At 40.6% G+C, this 18789-nt stretch overlaps 1 protein-coding gene across 4 annotated transcripts in view; it reads left to right on the top strand.

Moving 5' to 3' along the window:
• LOC139734644 (protein kinase C and casein kinase substrate in neurons protein 1-like) overlaps window positions 1-18789 on the top strand; it is a 107985-nt gene that overhangs the window by 66592 nt on the left and 22604 nt on the right. For all 4 annotated transcript variants that reach the window (XM_071645434.1, XM_071645432.1, XM_071645431.1 and 1 more), the window contains exons 3-7: window positions 6720-6922; window positions 8519-8656; window positions 11483-11709; window positions 12574-12694; window positions 13300-13445. In XM_071645434.1, the coding sequence (XP_071501535.1) occupies window positions 6720-6922; window positions 8519-8656; window positions 11483-11709; window positions 12574-12694; window positions 13300-13445 (835 nt within the window). The remainder of the gene's footprint in view (window positions 1-6719; window positions 6923-8518; window positions 8657-11482; window positions 11710-12573; window positions 12695-13299; window positions 13446-18789) is intronic.

Here is an 18789-nt window from a genome sequence, read left to right as displayed (position 1 = left end):
TATGGTTTAATGAGTAAAATAGTGATATCTACTTTAAATATATTATAGACTTTATTGCAAAAATTTTATATGGTAGGATGTTTTGTGACAGCTGACCTACATTGTATGCATCAAGAGTGCTATCTTGAACCTTTTTTTTTTTTTTTTTTAATCACTGCTCCCAAAGGTAAACATTCACCTTTAAGCAACATTGACTGGACTGCAGAATTGGGTAGAAAATGGAATAGCCTGTGAAGTATTGCATAAAGACAGAAAATGTCCCAATTCTTAAAGTTTTACATAATTTTTACATGGCTCTGCTTAGGATACCTTTCCCTTTCCTTTCCATCTGCCCCCCCCCCCCCCCCCACTACACTACAGGTACCTCTTTTTGACACCCCTCCTCTCCCCATCCTCTCCTAGCTGTATTTTGCTATAGTGGAAAGTCGTGACCTTATAAAATTCACCCCATTATGTATTAGTAATGATTCAAATTCATGGCGATTGGTGTATTCCCAGTAGTAATGGAGGAGGTGGCGAAGAGATATAAATTCAAATCATACTTCAAAGGCACATTACACAAAGAATTTTTTTTTCCCCCTCATCCAAATTGGCATCTCATTCTAAAGGCAAGTGTCCTGCATTTCGTACTTTCAGGGCAAGCACCCAATTGTTTTTACCTGCCTAAAAGTGAGTTTTATGCATCTGGGGCTATTGGGCTGGTGGGTAGGCTATGTACCATTCTAGACTCATTAACTGGCCTTGGAGCATGTTGATATTTTTAAATACTTTTACATATAAACACGTTTTACACACACACATGGATCATACATACACTCGTTCTGATCTGCTACCACACTTCATTGTGTTTCAAATTTGATCAAGATAGGGAGGTTTCTTTTAAAAAAAGAGAGTAAGAAAAAAAATAAGAAAAGAGAAAGGAGTTGAAAGAATGTGATGGTAGAAAAAAAAAAGTGTCCTACATTCTGTGGGCTTCTCTGGTCTCATTGAAGCCTTTTCTCTATATTCACTCTACCATTAGACAGACAAGCCCTGTTTACAAAGCACTGTGAGTACCATCGCATAGGGAGTATTTGTCCTTGCTTAACGTGCATTTCTGCAGATGTGCTGTTTATTTAAAGACACATTATACATTCATGCGATGCACAGGCCCGAGTGGAGCCCTGAGAATTGCATCATAGGAGAATTAAACCTTCGGAATGGTTTAGATAAAGATTGCGTCGCCCCTTGTGCAACCCTGGAAATTAGATTCCTTTGATAAACTGGTATGAATAATGCAAACCTTTCCTCAGAATTATAAAGCTGGAAACTTTTTTTTTGATATGATGGAGGGGAAAACAATGCTCTATAGATTTACAGCGAATTCATTTTTATACCCTGAAAAAATTCCAACAGTTATTCTGGGTTCAAAAGGGGAGTGTATTCTTGGGTGACATGGGGTTACTTTTTCTTTTCATTTTTAAAAACTGATGTGTATTACTTAAAGATTTCATGTACATGATTTAGGGAGACATCATTCTTGCACCATGCACAATTTTATGATTTGTTTAGAAATGGATGCAACCTTTAAAATTAAACCCACAGGGTGCTGCCGAGTGTCGCTTCTAGAGTTCATTTTAGTGCATTCAATTCCCGAGATTCACAAAATATGCATAGCACATGTTGTTGGTTGTTTTTTTTTTTTTTATGGGCACATAAGAATACTAAAATGGTGAATAGACCCTACAAATGTACTTTGCCCATCATGCATCTACAGAAGTGAGACATTTTATTTCTCTCTCTCTTTCCACACTTTACTCCACCTCAACTCAGCTGTTGCCACTGGCAGCTACACTGTATTTACATAGGTACCATGAGACTAGAAACATTTGTGACATAAAACCTTTATGCATTGGAGCCAACAGCCTTTACCACAGCATGAAACTTGTATGAATTGCCAACCGTGTACAAATTATGAGTATACTACCTGTATGCATACTAATGATACTGAAAAACTAAAAATTCAATGCATGCTAAAGTTCTTGTCTTCACTATATGCATTAAATGCCAGTGGCAATTTGCGAAAATTTCATGCCACAAAAGAGGCCGTCGGCCCCAATCTACACAAAAAAATGTCATGTCATGAAAATGTCTTGTCTCATGATACGAAGATTTTTTACACACATACATACTGCTGGTCGATATACACTGTAAAACACAGAGCAAAATTGAATGTACAGTACTAAACATGTAGTTAAAAAGAACCAAGCAAACAAGCAAACAAACATGCACTACAATAATACGGGTACTGGTATGAGTACCGGTACTTGTACAGTGTGCAGCATTGCACTGGCATTCAATGCTTTTAGTAGACAAAAACTTCTGCACACATTCTACTTATAGTGAATTTTGACTCCTTGTGAAATTTGCAATAATTTCATGCCCATGGAAAAGTCTGTTTATACAGTATTCAGTCTCCCTTCGTTCAGTCTTTCTTTGTACAGTCTGTATCAATTGCATCCTGAAGAAATTATCACTGAGGTCAATTTGACCGATAAACTCAGTACATGTAGACATATTTTATACAATGTACCCAGTGAAGGCCTGTGGATAAACCATGAGAGTTGAAAATTAAGATGGTAAAAGGTTGTTGTAGACTTCATGATTGTAGTATTCAAACACCAAAGCTCAATGGTAGCACCCCTTTCCTTGAATGCAGGACATGTGTAATTTAACCAGACTTACCAAGTTATAGATTTGCTGTACATGTATGGCAGGTTGCTACAGAACTTTATTTTACCACTTGCCCAATCGGGCAAGCAGATTTTCAAATTTGCTGCAAAACACTTGCCAGAATATTAATTCTACTTGCCCGAAAAGAAAGTCCAAAATTTATTCAGGAAATAAAATAGAAAATCATGAGTAAGGCAAGGGCTTAATAAATCACAATCATTTGAATAAACAGCACACATTGATTTGCATGCTTAAACACAATGGAGTATACACTGTAGTTGGTCCGATCAAGTCTTGCCGTTGCATTGCATTTGGGCTTCTTCATGAAAGTGTTGGAAAGTTGCTGAAATGAGATATAAAGTGTGTTGCATCATCAAACAGCCATATTCTTCTGCATGGTCTACTTTGTGGGTAAGTTGGGAGAAATAAGTTTAAAAATAGGTGGCTTCAAAACTATTTGCTTTCCCAATTGGGGCTTGATTTTTCACTTGCCCCAGGCAATCGGGCAAGTACTTATGTAGCACCTGCATATGGCACTGGCAGTCCGTAAATATCACACACAACCCCCCCCCCCCCCCCCCCCCCCCTCCCTTAACTCTGACTGTGTACAGTATCTACTGTCACAAAGATACATTGAAGAATAAATCAGGTGTAATTCAGCGACAGTCCCTTAGAAGGGCGGATGATGTGGCTCAGTCGATAGTGCGTCTGCCTCGCAATCAAATACCTTGGGTTTTATCCCCATTGAGTCTAGCAGAGCAATGCTGGGTGAAATCGTGCCCTCCCCTCAAGTAAAGAGACAACAACACTCCATCTCTAGGATGGAACGTTCAGTGGAGATCCTCACTCAAAAGATCCCACTTCATTCCATTCTTTACAAGGAGCAGGGTGCTATCCCGATGATGTACATTTTGTAGATTTTTCACAGAAATCAAGTGGGAATGATTTTCACATTGCTATGGATGGCAACTGTAGTAATTTTTTGTGTTTTGTATGTGTCCACACACCAAATTGATAGTTTTCGCATCGTATCAGATTTGCAAACATTGATTTTCACAAACCGCTAATTTGGGATGCGTGTGAGTGTGGCTAGGGCCTTCAGCAAACGCTGTGCCATCCTCTCAGAAGACATTCTCTGTTTTGTAACATGGAACATTTGTGTGTGTGTGCATGTATATTCCTGATTGGGGGAGTTGAGCCCTTTTGCGTGATACAAACAGTCAAAAGAGGACAACTGCAACAACATAACAAAAACAAGGTCAACATTTTTAGCTCACCTGAGCCAAAGGCTCAAGTGAGCTATTGCGATCGCCCTTCGTCCGGCGTCCGTCGTGCGTCGTGCGTCGTACGTCGTGCGTCGTGCGTCGTCCGTCGTCCGTCGTCCGTCGTCCGTCGTGCGTCGTGCGTAAACTTTTTACATTTTCATCTTCTTCTTGAAAACCCCAAGACCGATTTTCATCAAACTTGGCAGGTAGCATCCCTAGGGGGTTAGGAACTCAATTTGTTAAAATGGGCACCATGCCCCACCCAGGGGGCCCCCAGGGGGGCCCAAACCCCCCAAAATTAAGGAATCTGTAAAAATCTTCTTCTCTAGAACCAGAAGTGATAGAGCTAAGTTAATACTATGAGTTAGTACATTGATGACTGTAGTTTCAAGTTTGTTCATGGCAGAATCAGGGGTGCCCCCCTTGGGACCCAGGGGAGGGGGGTGGGGAAGGGTTCTAATGGGGCCTAAATTGTACATTTTCATCGTCTTCTTGAGAACCCCATGACCCATTTTCACCAAACTTGGCAGGTAGCATCCCTAGGGGGTTAGGAAATCAATTTGTGAAAATGGGCACCATGCCCCACCCAGGGGGCCCCCAGGGGGCCCAAACCCCCCAAAATTAAGGAATATCCGCAAAAATCTTCTTCTCTAGAACCAGAAGTGATAGAGCTAAGTTAATACTATGAGTTAGTACATTGATAACTGTAGTTTCAAGTTTGTTCATGGCAGAATCAGGGGTGCCCCCCTTGGGACCCAGGGGAGGGAGGGGGTGAGGAGGGGTTCTAATGGGGCCTAAATTGTACATTTTTATCTTCTTCTTGAGAACCCCATGACCTATTTTCACCAAACTTGGCAGGTAGCATCCCTAGGGGGTTAGGATCTCAATTTGTTAAAATGGGCACCATGCCCCACCCAGGGGGCCCCCAGGGGTCCCAAATCCCCCAAATGAAGGAATCTTTATAAATCTTCTCTAGAATCAGAAGTTATATATAGAGCTGAGATAATACTATGAGTGAGTACATTAATGACTGTAGTTTCAAGTTTGTTCATAGGAGATCCAGGGGTGCCCCTCTTGGGTAGGGGGGGGGGGGGGTGGTGGTTGGAAGGGTCCAAATGGGGGCCTGAATTGTACATTTTCATCTTCTTCCTGAAAACCTCATGATGGATTTTTGTCAAACTTGGCAGGTAGCATCCCTAGGGGGTCAGGATCTCAATTTATCAAAATGGGCACCATGCCCCACCCAGAGGGCCCCAGGGGGCCCCCAATCCCCCCAAATTAAGGAATCTTAAAAAAATTGGGCCCTTATTGTACATTTTCATCTTCTACTTGAGAATGCCTGGTCAAATTTTGGTAGAGCTGTGAATAATTTAGATTAGTGACTGCGTGAAAGGTGAACTTGCGATACTGAGGTGAGCGCTAGACCCGCGGGTCTCTTGTCTTTGTGAAGACAGCCAATGTACTTTGCAAGAAATCTGATTGTCATTGGCCAAATTAGCTGTTGGTCAACGGCAAATTACATTCGGTGCTCATTACATGCAATGCTAGTCGTGCATGCCAGATGATTTTTAATCGTTTAAGTAGTCGTAACCTTGTTATGTTGCTATTGCATTTCACCAAACAATGACTCATGTTCAGTTTTGTCTGATAGACTTCCTTGTGTGTTTGTCTTAAATATGTGGGAGAATGTCTGGGGTATTATCCTTGAGGAGATACATTGTGAGGACCGTAATGAAAGAATAATTACTGTTCTGTTTAGGGGTGGGGGTGTCTTCAGGATTTCAAAACAGTATGTTTTACGATGTAAACAAGAAGTTCTTTGCAAGTGCAAGGTCTTGGTCACAAGACCAAGACGGCAATCGCATTAGACTCCTACGGGAATGCATATTTTGCGGCTTTGACTGATATGGAGCGGTTCCAACATTTGTTTTTCTCTCTTAAGTGTCATTGTTTATTAGTGCTCTCATTTGTAATAACTCCCTTGAAAGGTAGACTCGTGCATGTCCTTTGCAAAATGGTGATGGCAAACTGTGAAGATGTTATCATCTTTTGAGGGAATTTGAGGAGTGTTTTCTTTAATTTAATTTCCATCAATATTTTATTGAACAAGGGAAGCACTGGTGAAATAATTGTCACACAATGTCGAAACAACAAACAGACTTGATAGAGTCATTAATTGATAGATTGGTTGCACTGTAGGTTGGTGCTGCACATCATTAGTTACAATAGGTGGGGCTACTTTTAAGAACCAGTGAGTATACAGAAACCAACAGGCCACGGGGAACTGATGATGTCATCGACAGAAAGAGGATGGTCTCAAACACTATGGGAGATTCACTTCACAAGATACCCAGTGAAAATGTGTTTGATGACATCACACGTATATTGTGCAAATAGTTATGGGCCTTTAATATAGGGGTGTGTGTGTGTGTGTGTGTATTTCATATATATATGCTCTTGTTTTGTCAAATAGGTAAGGATTTTATGATAAGAGGTATAAAGCTCATTGACAGAAGTCAATTTGTGTTTATGGTATCAAAGAGTGGACCCTAAAATGTACATGGATGTTGTTCCCATTTTGTATTTTATAAGGCGCTGGAGTTGTTAGCAAACTAGCAGTTGAAATCAGCATGACACTGGCACATGTCAAAGGTCATTGTCATATGTATATTAAAGTGTAGCCATGCTAATGGAGTTTCCTAACCTTTGTTGTGTTTCTTTTATGCTGTTGCTACGCTGCAGGGGCGGAATATGGCACAACCAAGTCAGCGTGGAAAGCAGTACTCACGGAGGCGGACAGGCGGGCCGAGCTCCACACCGAGATCGACTCCAAGCTGGGGTCAGAGGTCATCGCCAGCATCAAGAACTGGCAGAAGGAGAACTACCACAAGAAGATGATGAGCGGCTTCAAGGAGACGTTCGACGCCGAGGAGGGATTCAAGAAGGTAACCATGGAAACGCACGGATGCAGCAGACAGTGCTTCCAATACTTGTCATCATGTGCATAATTCCAAGTGAAAATAACCAACTGTTAGATACCAAGGAAATGGTAGGATGATTGAACTTTATTTTTGGATTATATGGACTGTCTGACATGGCTCTGCCGCTACAAATCAGTCTTTGTCGTCAAATGATGGTTTATAGCAACTATCAGTTGTAGATAAATTGACTGGCACTTCAAGAATAATGTAGTGTTTTCATCGTAGACAAATGTGTATGTAATTTTCGTTTGAATTTTTTTTTATATATCCTATGGAATACCAAAAAGTAATTAAAAGTAATCCATGTTCGATGTCACATTTTAGGTATTAGCACACATTAATTCAAATTCTTATCATTACAAACACCCCTGGAGAGAGCTGGAAGGACTTTTCTTATATGAGGAAATGATTTATTCATTTTATAAAAAAAAAAATCACTAATCCATTTTGAATAGTTAGTTTTTTCCCTGCATCTAGATATTTCATGCTTATGTCATTATCATTTGTTTTAGTATTCATTGCTGCAGTGTATAAAATGCCCCAAGCTGTAATGATATTTTCTGTGCTGAATGCATTGAATTTTATAATTAAAAGAGAAATAAGTATATGAATAATAGATAGATAATTGAATAAATTTCTAAATTCGTTGATAGATAAATGACTGAAGGAAAGAAGGGAGGGGGGGGGGGGGTGGCACTGTTTACCCCAACCAGGACAGAAAGGGTTGAACGAACTCTACAATTGAGAACTACAGAGTCTGGCCAACAAAGTGTTCATTGCACAAGCAAAGCTTGATTGATACTTACTATAAAGCCGTGTATACAATGTACCTGTTTCAAGAGTGAAACTGTGTATTATCCATGTCATCCATTTACTTGAGACTCAATATATTGTATCAAAGGTGTGCGGTAAAGGGGCATGAAACCTAAAGCATACAGGCATGTGGATTAAAGTAGAACATATCAGTGAAAGAATGGAGGGAACTCGGACACTGTTGAAAAATTGTGCATCTTTAAAGTTTTGGTGCGGGCATTTGCTGGATGAATAGATTACTTCAGTCTGTGATGTCATGCAAGGAAAGCGATGCAAAGAAAATATTCTAAAAATACCACAAAATGTTATTTCTTCATGAAAAGTACCTATTCCCTGAAGTTGCTACTGACTTTTTCGCTGTGTTCTGAAAGAGGCAAGTCAAGTGCTCTTTTATCATGCGAGAAAAGTGAAAATATGTTAAATTTTCTGTAATAGATATAACTTCCATGTGTCATGTTAAAAAGTGTTGTAATCATCTCATCTAGCGAAATCTCACTGAAATTTTATAAATTCATATCTTTTGAATGGATTATCCAATTCTCCTCAAACTTTGCTGATGTACGTATTCTCCTGATATCACTGCATTTCCTCAAACCATGTATTTGGGTTTGATAAAGGTTTGAATAGGAAGTTGCTCTTTCAGGGAAGCTGTTTGCCCTGTTACCTTTTCCTCCATTTTCATTTCACTCTGCTTTCCTTGAATTTCCAAATCCTATGTTGTACTTTAATTTTTCTATCTCACCGCAGGCTCAGAAGCCATGGGCAAAGTACGTCACCAAAGTCCAGGCCTCCAAGAAGGCTTACCACTCGGCGGTCAAGGCTGAGAAGACCGCTCTCCTCCAGGAGGCATCCTTGTCCGGTGACTCCTCCATCTCCCCAGACCAGGTAAAGAAAGGGGCGGAGTCGGTCAGTAGAAACGCACGGGCGACGCGGATGTGGAGGTTTCGTCATTTATACGAACAACGGGAAGGAGGGAGGGAGGGGTTGGGGGGTTGGTGGTACAGATGTCAAATGCGATACCACACTGAGGTTCATGTCAACTCCCATCAATGAAGTGCAACCAGGGCCCCATTTCATAGAACTTGTGATCAATAACAAGTTACGATAGTTGTTACAAGCTACCGAAATCCTTGCATGTGATTGGCTGAATGCAAATTCGTCATGGAAATGTGGCCATTGTTACTGCTAACAAGTTTTATGAAGCAGGACCCAGATGAACGAAATGGTGGGATTTCATCAAAATCAGGCATGAGATATAAGAAGTCAGGGAATTCTCATATACTTTGAATAACTTTCACATGTTTCCAGGCAAAAGTCACATGAGTGGCAACCGCACTTGCAAATCATAAGAGACAATGATGTCATATCTCTCATTAGTCTGTACACAAAAAATATTGTACAAATCTTTTCTTTGGTACTAGATAAGTTAGCTTTATACCCCCTTTTCCCCTCTCAACATCATTATTGCTTCTTTGTACACTGTAGATTATTTCATTTCATGTTTAATTGTCATTTATTGTTTCTGCGTGGTACAAATCAATAAATCACTGTAGAAAACACACATGTTGATTCATCATTTATCATGGCTAACTTTGCGCATGAGAGATAAAGAAATCATTGTGAGAGAATACAAAGGTATAAAAAATTTAACTATCATGCACAACAATTTGATACAGAGAAGGCAAGTTATCTTGTGATTTTATGTCAGAAAAAGAAAATTAGGCACGGTCAGATTGGCAAAAGATCGAGAAGTTAAGAGCGGGAAGTTTGGGCCATTGGTGCGCGCGCATGCAAGAGTATGCCACCCGATGGCTAGTGATTGTGACGTAACAATGCACATCTGTCATGACAGTGGCCTCGCGCTTCGGAGGCACCGAACGTGAACGGATCGAGAAGTTTCGCGGGAAGTTTCGCAGGAAGTTTGCGGTCACACTGGCAAAACTTTGAGATCTTAAAGGTCACGATCTTAAACTTCGCGATCTTTTGCCAGTCTGACCGCGCCTTTTTGAGTGAAGATATACATACCTTTCAAGGGGAACCATGTGAGGGGATGACCTCATTGTTTCCTTCAGTTTTTACACATGTAGCTGCTCCTAACATTACTGATTACATGAAAACACGTGGAACTAAAATTCCAAACTTTCTTTCTAGACAATGTCCCACTGTAATGAAACAGCCACTACTGGTATTATGTTCATCCGATTTCACTGTTTTATTGGAGCTTTAAAATGGAACAGGGTGTGGATCAGCAGCTTTCATGGAAAAGGGTGGGGTGGGGGAGGAGGGTAAATGGGGCCTTGTGCAAGAAGGAAGTCACACCCACGTATTTGCTCACTCTTATGTGTTGCCTTCTGGTTTCCTGAATAACTGGTTCACAAACAGGTTGTGCATGTTGCACCCTCAATGTGAATTTGCTTGTCATTACCAGGAGCTGCATGCTCATCAAGGGGTTTTTCAAACAGTTTTGGGTTTAGTTTAATGTAGTTTAGTTTAGTTTTGTTTTGTGTTTTTGATATTCATGAAGAAGTAGCATTCAGGTCAAGGTAAATTTCCTGAAAGCAAGCCAGATAACATGAAAAGGAAGGAACAAAACATACATGTATGTATTTCCACATTTACTGTTGCCTGCATACAACGGTAATGTATGTATGTTTGTGAGTGTGTGCTATATACAAGATCTATTATGCTTCAACTGTGCCAAAAATGTGATCATGTCACACATGTGGGGGAAAAAACAAAACTTGCGTCAACTCTGTGTTTGCTTTAATCATTGATGTTGTTTTTTCTTGCCAAAACCAACAACATGGAGGAATCATGTGATTTCAATCTCTACTGCATTGTTGGTAATGAAAATAGATTTGAGCGGTACTGCCTCTATGGTTATCTGATATGTTTGGAATTGCTTCCGATTTACATTTCCATGTTAATTCTTGGTGGCATGAATTTACGAAATTGAAAGTAGCTTTAAAAAGAGAACGAAACCTTGTTTTGACCTTGTGAACTGAGAAGAGCTACTGTGATGTGGAAGTTGTGCTCGGTAATGTCATCTTTTGCCATAATAGAGCAATCATGTGTTACTGGTGTCAACACGTAAGTCTTGTCATAATGTGATTGTGTCATACAACATTATGACATGAAATATAATGACATTAGTCTCACAACTGATCGGACGGTACCTGTGCCCAAGATCACTTTAGCATTCTTTTTTTCTTTTTTGGGGGGTTGGGGGGAGGGGGGAGGTCTAGGGCAATTACCCCCATGGCAATTACCCCAGACCCTTTCCCCGACCCTCACCCTAATCCTAAATCCAGAACCTAAACCTAGCCCAAACCTAAACCTAAACCCCAAACCTAATCTTAACTCTAACCCTATCACCAACCAGCGTATCAGGGCAATTACCCCCCCCCCCCCCCCCCCCCCGCTAAATTCTGGTTAGTGGTAAGGTTAGAGTAAAGATTAGGGTTAAGGTTGTGTTTAGGGTTAGGAGTTTGGGTTAGGGCTAGGATTAGGTTCAGAATTAGGATTAGGATTAGGGCCAGGGAAAGGGTCCAGGGTAATTGCCCAGGGGTTAATTGCCCTTGACCCCCAACCAGTATTTATCTAGTGGTAATCGCCCTGATACAGCTTTGTTGTTGTTGTTGTTGTTGTTGTTGAACTTGTTAACATTTGCTCATCTTCAAAAAAAAAAAAACAACCCAAACATATATCTAGGCGAAGAAGCTACACGAAAAGGTGGACAAGTGTCGGCAGGAGAGCAGCAAGCTGAAGGATAAGTACGAGAAGGCGCTGGATGACATCACGACCTACAACCCACGCTACATGGAGGACATGAAGGTCCAGTTTGACAAGACGCAGGCCTTCGAGCGCAAGCGGCTGGAGTTCTTCAAAGAGACGCTGCTCGCCACGCACCGTGTCCTCGATCTCTCCGTCAACCCAAGGTAGGGACGGGACGCCCCCGGGGGGCCCAATTCAGAGACGGGCCCTGAAAACTTTTTTGTTTGTTCTCCCTTTATTTTTTTTGCTCATTATATATATAAGTCAACTTGTCTAAGTCAAATCTATTTGGACTGAAGAAATAGCTTCAACTTGGAGAAAATTTGAATTAAAATCAGTAGAATATAAAGAGAAGAGGACTTGAAAAGCCCGTAGACTAGGGTGATTATTTAACTTATTCAAGGTTAGCTTAAGCAAGGTTGACTGTATCTTGTAGTTCCAGCTGTTGGGCTATTCATGGTGACTCTGTGACATACGTCCCCATCTAGTTGCCTGAGCAGCTTACTATGTATCCCATACATATGCTGCATGGTGGGCTTATTGTCGCAAATGAAGAGTTTTATGGCAAAATGAGCTAACTCCATTCTTGTTAGGTTGAGATATTTGTGCTTAAAGCTGCTAAAAAAACAGAAAATGATAAGAAAATATGGGATATTTTTAATCATAACTTCTAGAATATTCCTTGTTATGTTACAAGTGAGGTGTCACCGGAAAGGTTTTGTTTTGCTCTATCTGATGATGAACACACTAAATGTTTAAAAATGGCACTTAGCTCATTTTGCAATGAAACTCTTCAAATTTTGATGATGCGCGTCAGTGTGTTTTTTAATCTGCCTGGGTTTCAGCCCCTCTCTATGGCACTCTGTAAGGGAGAGGAAAGTAATAAAAGGAATGAAATGGATATACCGAGTTAACTCTTTGGGCATGATGTATTTCAGCCTGTATCAGAGAGGTAATAGAGGCCAATCTGCTTTTGACTTACGATTTCTCTGTCACTGTCGTTTTGTCCCGTCGCAACTCCGGAACAGCTTTGCCCAGGTATACACCGATTTTCACAATTCGCTGCAAAACGCCGACGCCGACAAGGACCTCAAGTGGTGGAAGAACAACAATGGCACGGGCATGTCCATGAACTGGCCAGCATTCGTGGTAAGATCTCCGGGATGAGGTGTTTGAAGTAAACTGTCTTCCAGTTTCCGTGGTAACACGTGATGCAGCATTGTAGATGAGAGTCCAAGGATTTGTAGGTGTAAACTGGGAGTATGACCCACCTTAGCACAGAATTTAGATGTAAAAATGTATTACCTACTGTTGTCCAAAACGTTCACAGAAAATAACACAGTCCTCGAATGATTTGTTTTCCTTTTCATGATGTGGAATTAATAAGATAAGAGGTAGATTATGATGATGATGACGATGGTAATAAAAGTTATAGTAAGTATTGGCCCAAAACTGGGATGTAAAGGTCAAACTTATTGCAAAATATATGATGAGCAATATCTCAATAGAAACATTCTTTGTGCAAGCATATTTTGGGAGTTTGTCTTGTTTTGTTCCTTTTTGAAAGTGTTGATGCTCCTTTGGAATGATCTTAATAGCCATGTGATTTCATGACAAGATGACCATTTATTTGCAGTGTTCTGCTAATGAGGGCACTTTCGCTTGAAGTTAAAACTACTCACTCCTCACTCCCTCCCCATGCCCCCCCCCCCTTCCTTTCTCCATGTGCTCATTTCTCGTGATCACTCTTGTAGGAGTACACAGATGAGATGCATGCTATAAGCACCAAGAAGTCGAAGGGCAACGTGGGCGGATCCGGAGGCGAGAATGTGGCCATCCACACATACCGGTCCACATCGGACTACTCGAACCAGGACAACGATCAAGGACTTGGCGACAGGTGAGAAACTAATGTCTCCGGATTTATGGTAAAAAAGAAGAAGAAGGAGAATGAATGTTGTGATTTTCGTAATGTTGATAAAATATCAGCTCTGTTTGACTCACTCTGTCATCTTTATGCTTTTACTGTTTGTCTTTCTGTATGTTTGTCTTTCTTTAGTCTATGTTTCTCTTTGGAGGCTTGCTTAGGTGTTCCTCTCTTTGGGACGTTCAAAATCATTCGTGGTTCAGGCTTAATTTGTTTTCTTTTGTTTGTTTGTCTGCTTCGCTGTCCTCTTATCCGTCTGTTTGTCTGTAGCCAAATGGCTCCGTTTTCTCGGGACTTTAAAAAAGATCCAGTTCTTTGTCATCCAGGTCCATGTCATGGAGATAGAACTCAAGACCATTAATCTACTTATCTTGATCCTACAAATTGTACATACCACTCTTTGCTGCTGCTCTGGGATTATCAAATAAAATTCACCTGAAATATGCAAACACACACAAAAGTGAACAAGACCACACCCCTCCCCTCCCCCTAAAAGAAATGAGGTAATTGTACTGGAGGTTTGTCATGCTCAAGCTATGCTATTAATGCTTTTGCTGTTTATACTGGTTGAGTTTACATATAGAACCTGAATGATAATTTGTGTGACAGAGTGAAACTACTTCACCCCATCCCCTCAATGAGACAATGCAAAGGTCTGAAACATTATGAAAGTTGAAATGTTGCTTGTTTTTGCTTTGCCCCAAAACACTTTGCTTTTAAGCACAAATTGAGGCGGGGTAGCTTTACAGGTTTACGGTAAAATTCCTGAATTCCCAGAGCTCCCTGCCATGTTTGAAATGCTAAATGCAGGTTAAAAGCACTTGAGTCTAACATCAGCCAGTCAAGTCCCTGAAACTTTATGCATGCAGTTTGGAGCTGTATCTGTTTTTATAATTTTAACTCTTCTTTGTTAGTATTTCATAAGGTAGAAGAATGCTTCCCTTTCATTTGAACCCCATTTTGAGTATACATCTTCTTTTTTTGAGGGTAGCATAATTATCAAAAGCCTCTAAATTGCTCACTCCATAACTAATGCTTAAAGTGGATACACTCTTTTCAAAGATTTAAGTTAATATTCCTCTCTGAAATCGGCAGATTTTCATCATTCATTTGTTTTGATTTTCTGCTGATTAATGAGTGTAATCAGTCCCATCTAGTCTTTCTCCAACAAAGGAGATGTCTGTAAATTCTGAGTTGCCAATTTGATGATGAAAAGGTGATTAAACTGCAGCATAATGGGACCAATCCTTGGTTTCCCAGAGCTCCTTGCCTAGTTTTGAATGCAGGTGCATGATTCTGTGGCTTAGCCATTGAGTGGGTAAAAACACTGAGCTGATCTTCGGCAGTCTGCTCTTCTGTTCAGAGCTTGCAATTTTTTTATCGTTCTTATGTTTGGATTTATTTAACATGGCCCCCAAATAAGCACTTTAATGCTAACAAGAAAGCACTACACAACCAACAGCTTTATGTCTCCTCAAAAGGACTAGGCAAGGAGGGTGAAGTGCCCTGCCTAAGGGCACAACCACTGCAGCCAGGGGATTTGAACCTGCGACCTCATGATTGAGTGTCCATGGTCTGAACCACTGAGCCTCAATTTTCTATATTTGCTGTAGAATAGAAGCTTTGTATGGCTATAAATCGGTCTGTCAATTTATTGTTGGGAGAATATATTTTGTGATATTAGTTATAGAAATGATTTTCTTCATTATTGCAATGATGACACTATCAATGATGCTATTGGTATGAATGATGATAATAATAAAAGTGATGAAAAATAATAAAGATGATAATATTATTGTGAATGGGAATTAATGTTATGATCAGAATTGTAAATGCAATAATGACAATGATATACGTAGTATTTGTTAATGATATTAGTTACAGTAATAATGATTATAATGGTTAGTTAATATCATGATAATAAAGTGAATATGTACTCTACCAGGTCTATGACTTCAGATATAAATATATGAATATGTAAATATATAAATATGTAAATATATATATATATATAAATATATAAATATGAATTGTAATATATGAATATATAAATATATAAATATATAAATATATAAATATATATATGAATATATAGATATATAAATGTATAAATATGTAAATATATAAATATATAGATATATAAAGAGAACACCGAGTAGGGGAACATTTCCCTGCTATCAGAACTATAACTTCAAGGTGGAGTTCTAAGGCCCTTATTTGCCTTCACAGCTGTTGTTGGGGGCCCCCATAATAAGGACGTCTGCATCTAACCAATAAGTGTAAGACTTTAATTCCGCTGGTGAAAGCTCTAGGAGTAATTGGACCGGCTTAGCGCCGACTGGAGAAATTCAAATGGGATGGGGGGAGTGGGGGGGGGGGGGGAATAGTCCCTGCATCCCAATGTGACGGGAAGTGATGGTTGCGACTGCCGTTTGCGAACCGGCAACCCAGGCTGTTGATTGCTAATCCCAACCTGCTGACGGGACAAACATTTCCTTGTGACTCCCATGTTGTGAAGTGTTTTCAGAAGAGATGAGGAAGACTGGTGAGGGAGGAGATTAGAAAATGTTTCAATCTCCATTTTTCTGTTCTCCTTGCGTCTGTGAATGTCACCTTTTTTTCGATGGTGGGGGGGGGGGGGGGGAGATGAGATAATTGCGACTTTGTGACCACGTCAGAGAATGTCCGTAATGACAGTCCTTGTAATGACACATTTCATCTTCATCTCCTGAGCTTTGTTGTTGAATTGTAGCATCAAGTAATGCGTATGCCACAATTTTCATTTATTTGTTTGTTTGTTTGTTTTTATGTATGTGTCTGCCACCAAAAAAAAAATGGAAGAACATAGATAAAGTGATGACATAGAGGTTGTTTTACTCAAGTTATCCACAAGAATGTTAGTTTATGTCCACAATATTTTTTTTTGTTTCTTTACATTTTTTTAGATTTGTTTTTTCTTACTAGTGGGGAAAGTAGTTTACTTTCTTGATTCTATCCATGTGTAATGTTATATGGTTTGATAATTGTGCTAATTTCACTTGAAAAAAACCAAACCAACAGGAAATAAAAGATGTACGTAATTGCAATGTTAGGTAGTAATATTCAGTTGTGTTTTCATGCTTTCATTTTTCTCATGCATTCTCGGATGGGCGGCAATTAAATGTTAAATTTGAACTTTGTTCCTGTATTCAATTTATACCCCTCCCTCTTGTATTGAATATACATTGTGTCTACTGTTATATATTTTTATCGTGTTTATTTGATTTGGTGCATTTGAATCATACTATACACCGATTTTGGGCCCAAAATTTGTTTCGAACATTCTGAATGAAAATTTTTGTTCATCCCTGCTTCTGGAATTTTGAAACATCATTTTGAAACATTTTACACCAATACAATAATCCTCCATACATGTACATGTATTTGTGTTGAATGGATGATTTTTCTTTTGCAAAATATGGCACAAATTTACCGTAAAATGAACTCCAATAATGGTTCTTTTGGTGTTTTTTGACCCTGTGTTTGTGTTGGTGTTTCCTCGATGTTCAATGATATTTCCTCCGTATTCAATGGTGCTTTGTCTCTGTTTGGTGATCTTGCGTCCATTCGTGGTGGACATTCCCTCTGTGTCCTGGTGGCCCACCCCTGGCCACGTAGTGCTAGTCCCCCGGTGTCCAGTAGCCCCCAGGCAGCTTTCAGGTGGCCCCATTACCAGGGTTGGGATGACGAACCGCAGGCTGGGCAGGGGTACGGTAGTCCCTATCAGATGAGAGGATGTGTGTTATCCAATACATTGTACCATTTTGTCACCCCAAACTCCTTTGTTAATTGATTGCTTGTTAACACATCTGGTGAACTTTCCCCCTCTCCCATAAAAAAAAAAAAAAATGTCATAGCAGTTTATGGTTATTTACATTATCCATGTACCTGTGTCACTATTCTTTTCTTTGAGTTGTGTTTCCATGGTTTATGAGTTCTTTTATTAATGGTGCTGTTAAAGTGTTGGTTTCGTAGTAATTGGGTGAGGATAGTTTCATATTGATCATGATTTGTCATCCCTTATATCAATTTTGACCCCCTTTTTTAGCTCACCTGAGCCAAAGGCTCAAGTGAGCTATTGCGATCGCCCTTCGTCCGGCGTCCGTCGTGCGTCGTGCGTCGTGCGTCGTGCGTCGTCCGTCGTCCGTCGTCCGTCGTCCGTCGTCCGTCGTGCGTCGTCCGTCGTGCGTCGTGCGTAAACTTTTTACATTTTCATCTTCTTCTTGAAAACCCCAAGACCGATTTTCATCAAACTTGGCAGGTAGCATCCCTAGGGGGTTAGGAACTCAATTTGTTAAAATGGGCACCATGCCCCACCCAGGGGGCCCCCAGGGGGGCCCAAACCCCCCAAAATTAAGGAATCTGTAAAAATCTTCTTCTCTAGAACCAGAAGTGATAGAGCTAAGTTAATAATATGAGTTAGTACATTGATGACTGTAGTTTCAAGTTTGTTCATGGCAGAATCAGGGGTGCCCCCCTTGGGACCCAGGGGAGGGGGGTGGGGAAGGGTTCTAATGGGGCCTAAATTGTACATTTTCATCTTCTTCTTGAGAACTCCATGACCCATTTTCACCAAACTTGGCAGGTAGCATCCCTAGGGGGTTAGGAACTCCATTTGTTAAAATGGGCACCATGACCCACCCAGGGGGCCCCCAGGGGGCCCAAACCCCCCAAAATTAAGGAATCCGCAAAAATCTTGTTCTCTAGAACCAGAAGTGATAGAGCTAGGTTAATACTATGAGTTAGCACATTGATGACTGTAGTTTCAAGTTTGTTCATGGCAGAATCAGGGGTGCCCCCCTTTGGACCCAGGGGGGGGGGGGGGTGGGGGTGAGGAGGGGTCCTAATGGGGCCTAAATTGTACATTTTTATCTTCTTCTTGAGAACCCCATGACCCATTTTCACCAAACTTGGCAGGTAGCATCCCTAGGGGGTTAGGATCTCAATTTGTTAAAATGGGCACCATGCCCCGCCCAGGGGGCCCCCAGGGGGCCCAAACCCCCCAAATGAAGGAATCTTTAAAAATCTTCTCTAGAATCAGAAGTTATAGAGCTGAGATAATACTATGAGTGAGTACAGTAATGACTGTAGTTTCAAGTTTGTTCATAGGAGATCCAGGGGTGCCCCTCTTGGGGGTGGGGGGGGGGGGGTGGTTGGAAGGGTCCAAATGGAGGCCTGAATTGTACATTTTCATCTTCTTCCTGAAAACCTCATGATGGATTTTTGTCAAACTTGGCAGGTAGCATCCCTAGGTGGTCAGGATCTCAATTTATCAAAC

The sequence above is a fragment of the Diadema antillarum genome, unplaced genomic scaffold (genome assembly GCF_040938485.1).
Source record: "Diadema antillarum isolate AM-2024a unplaced genomic scaffold, OU_Dant_1.0 seq00000536_RagTag, whole genome shotgun sequence".
In the NCBI taxonomy this organism is placed as follows: domain Eukaryota; kingdom Metazoa; phylum Echinodermata; class Echinoidea; order Diadematoida; family Diadematidae; genus Diadema; species Diadema antillarum.
This window is presented reverse-complemented; position numbering and strand designations above follow the sequence as displayed.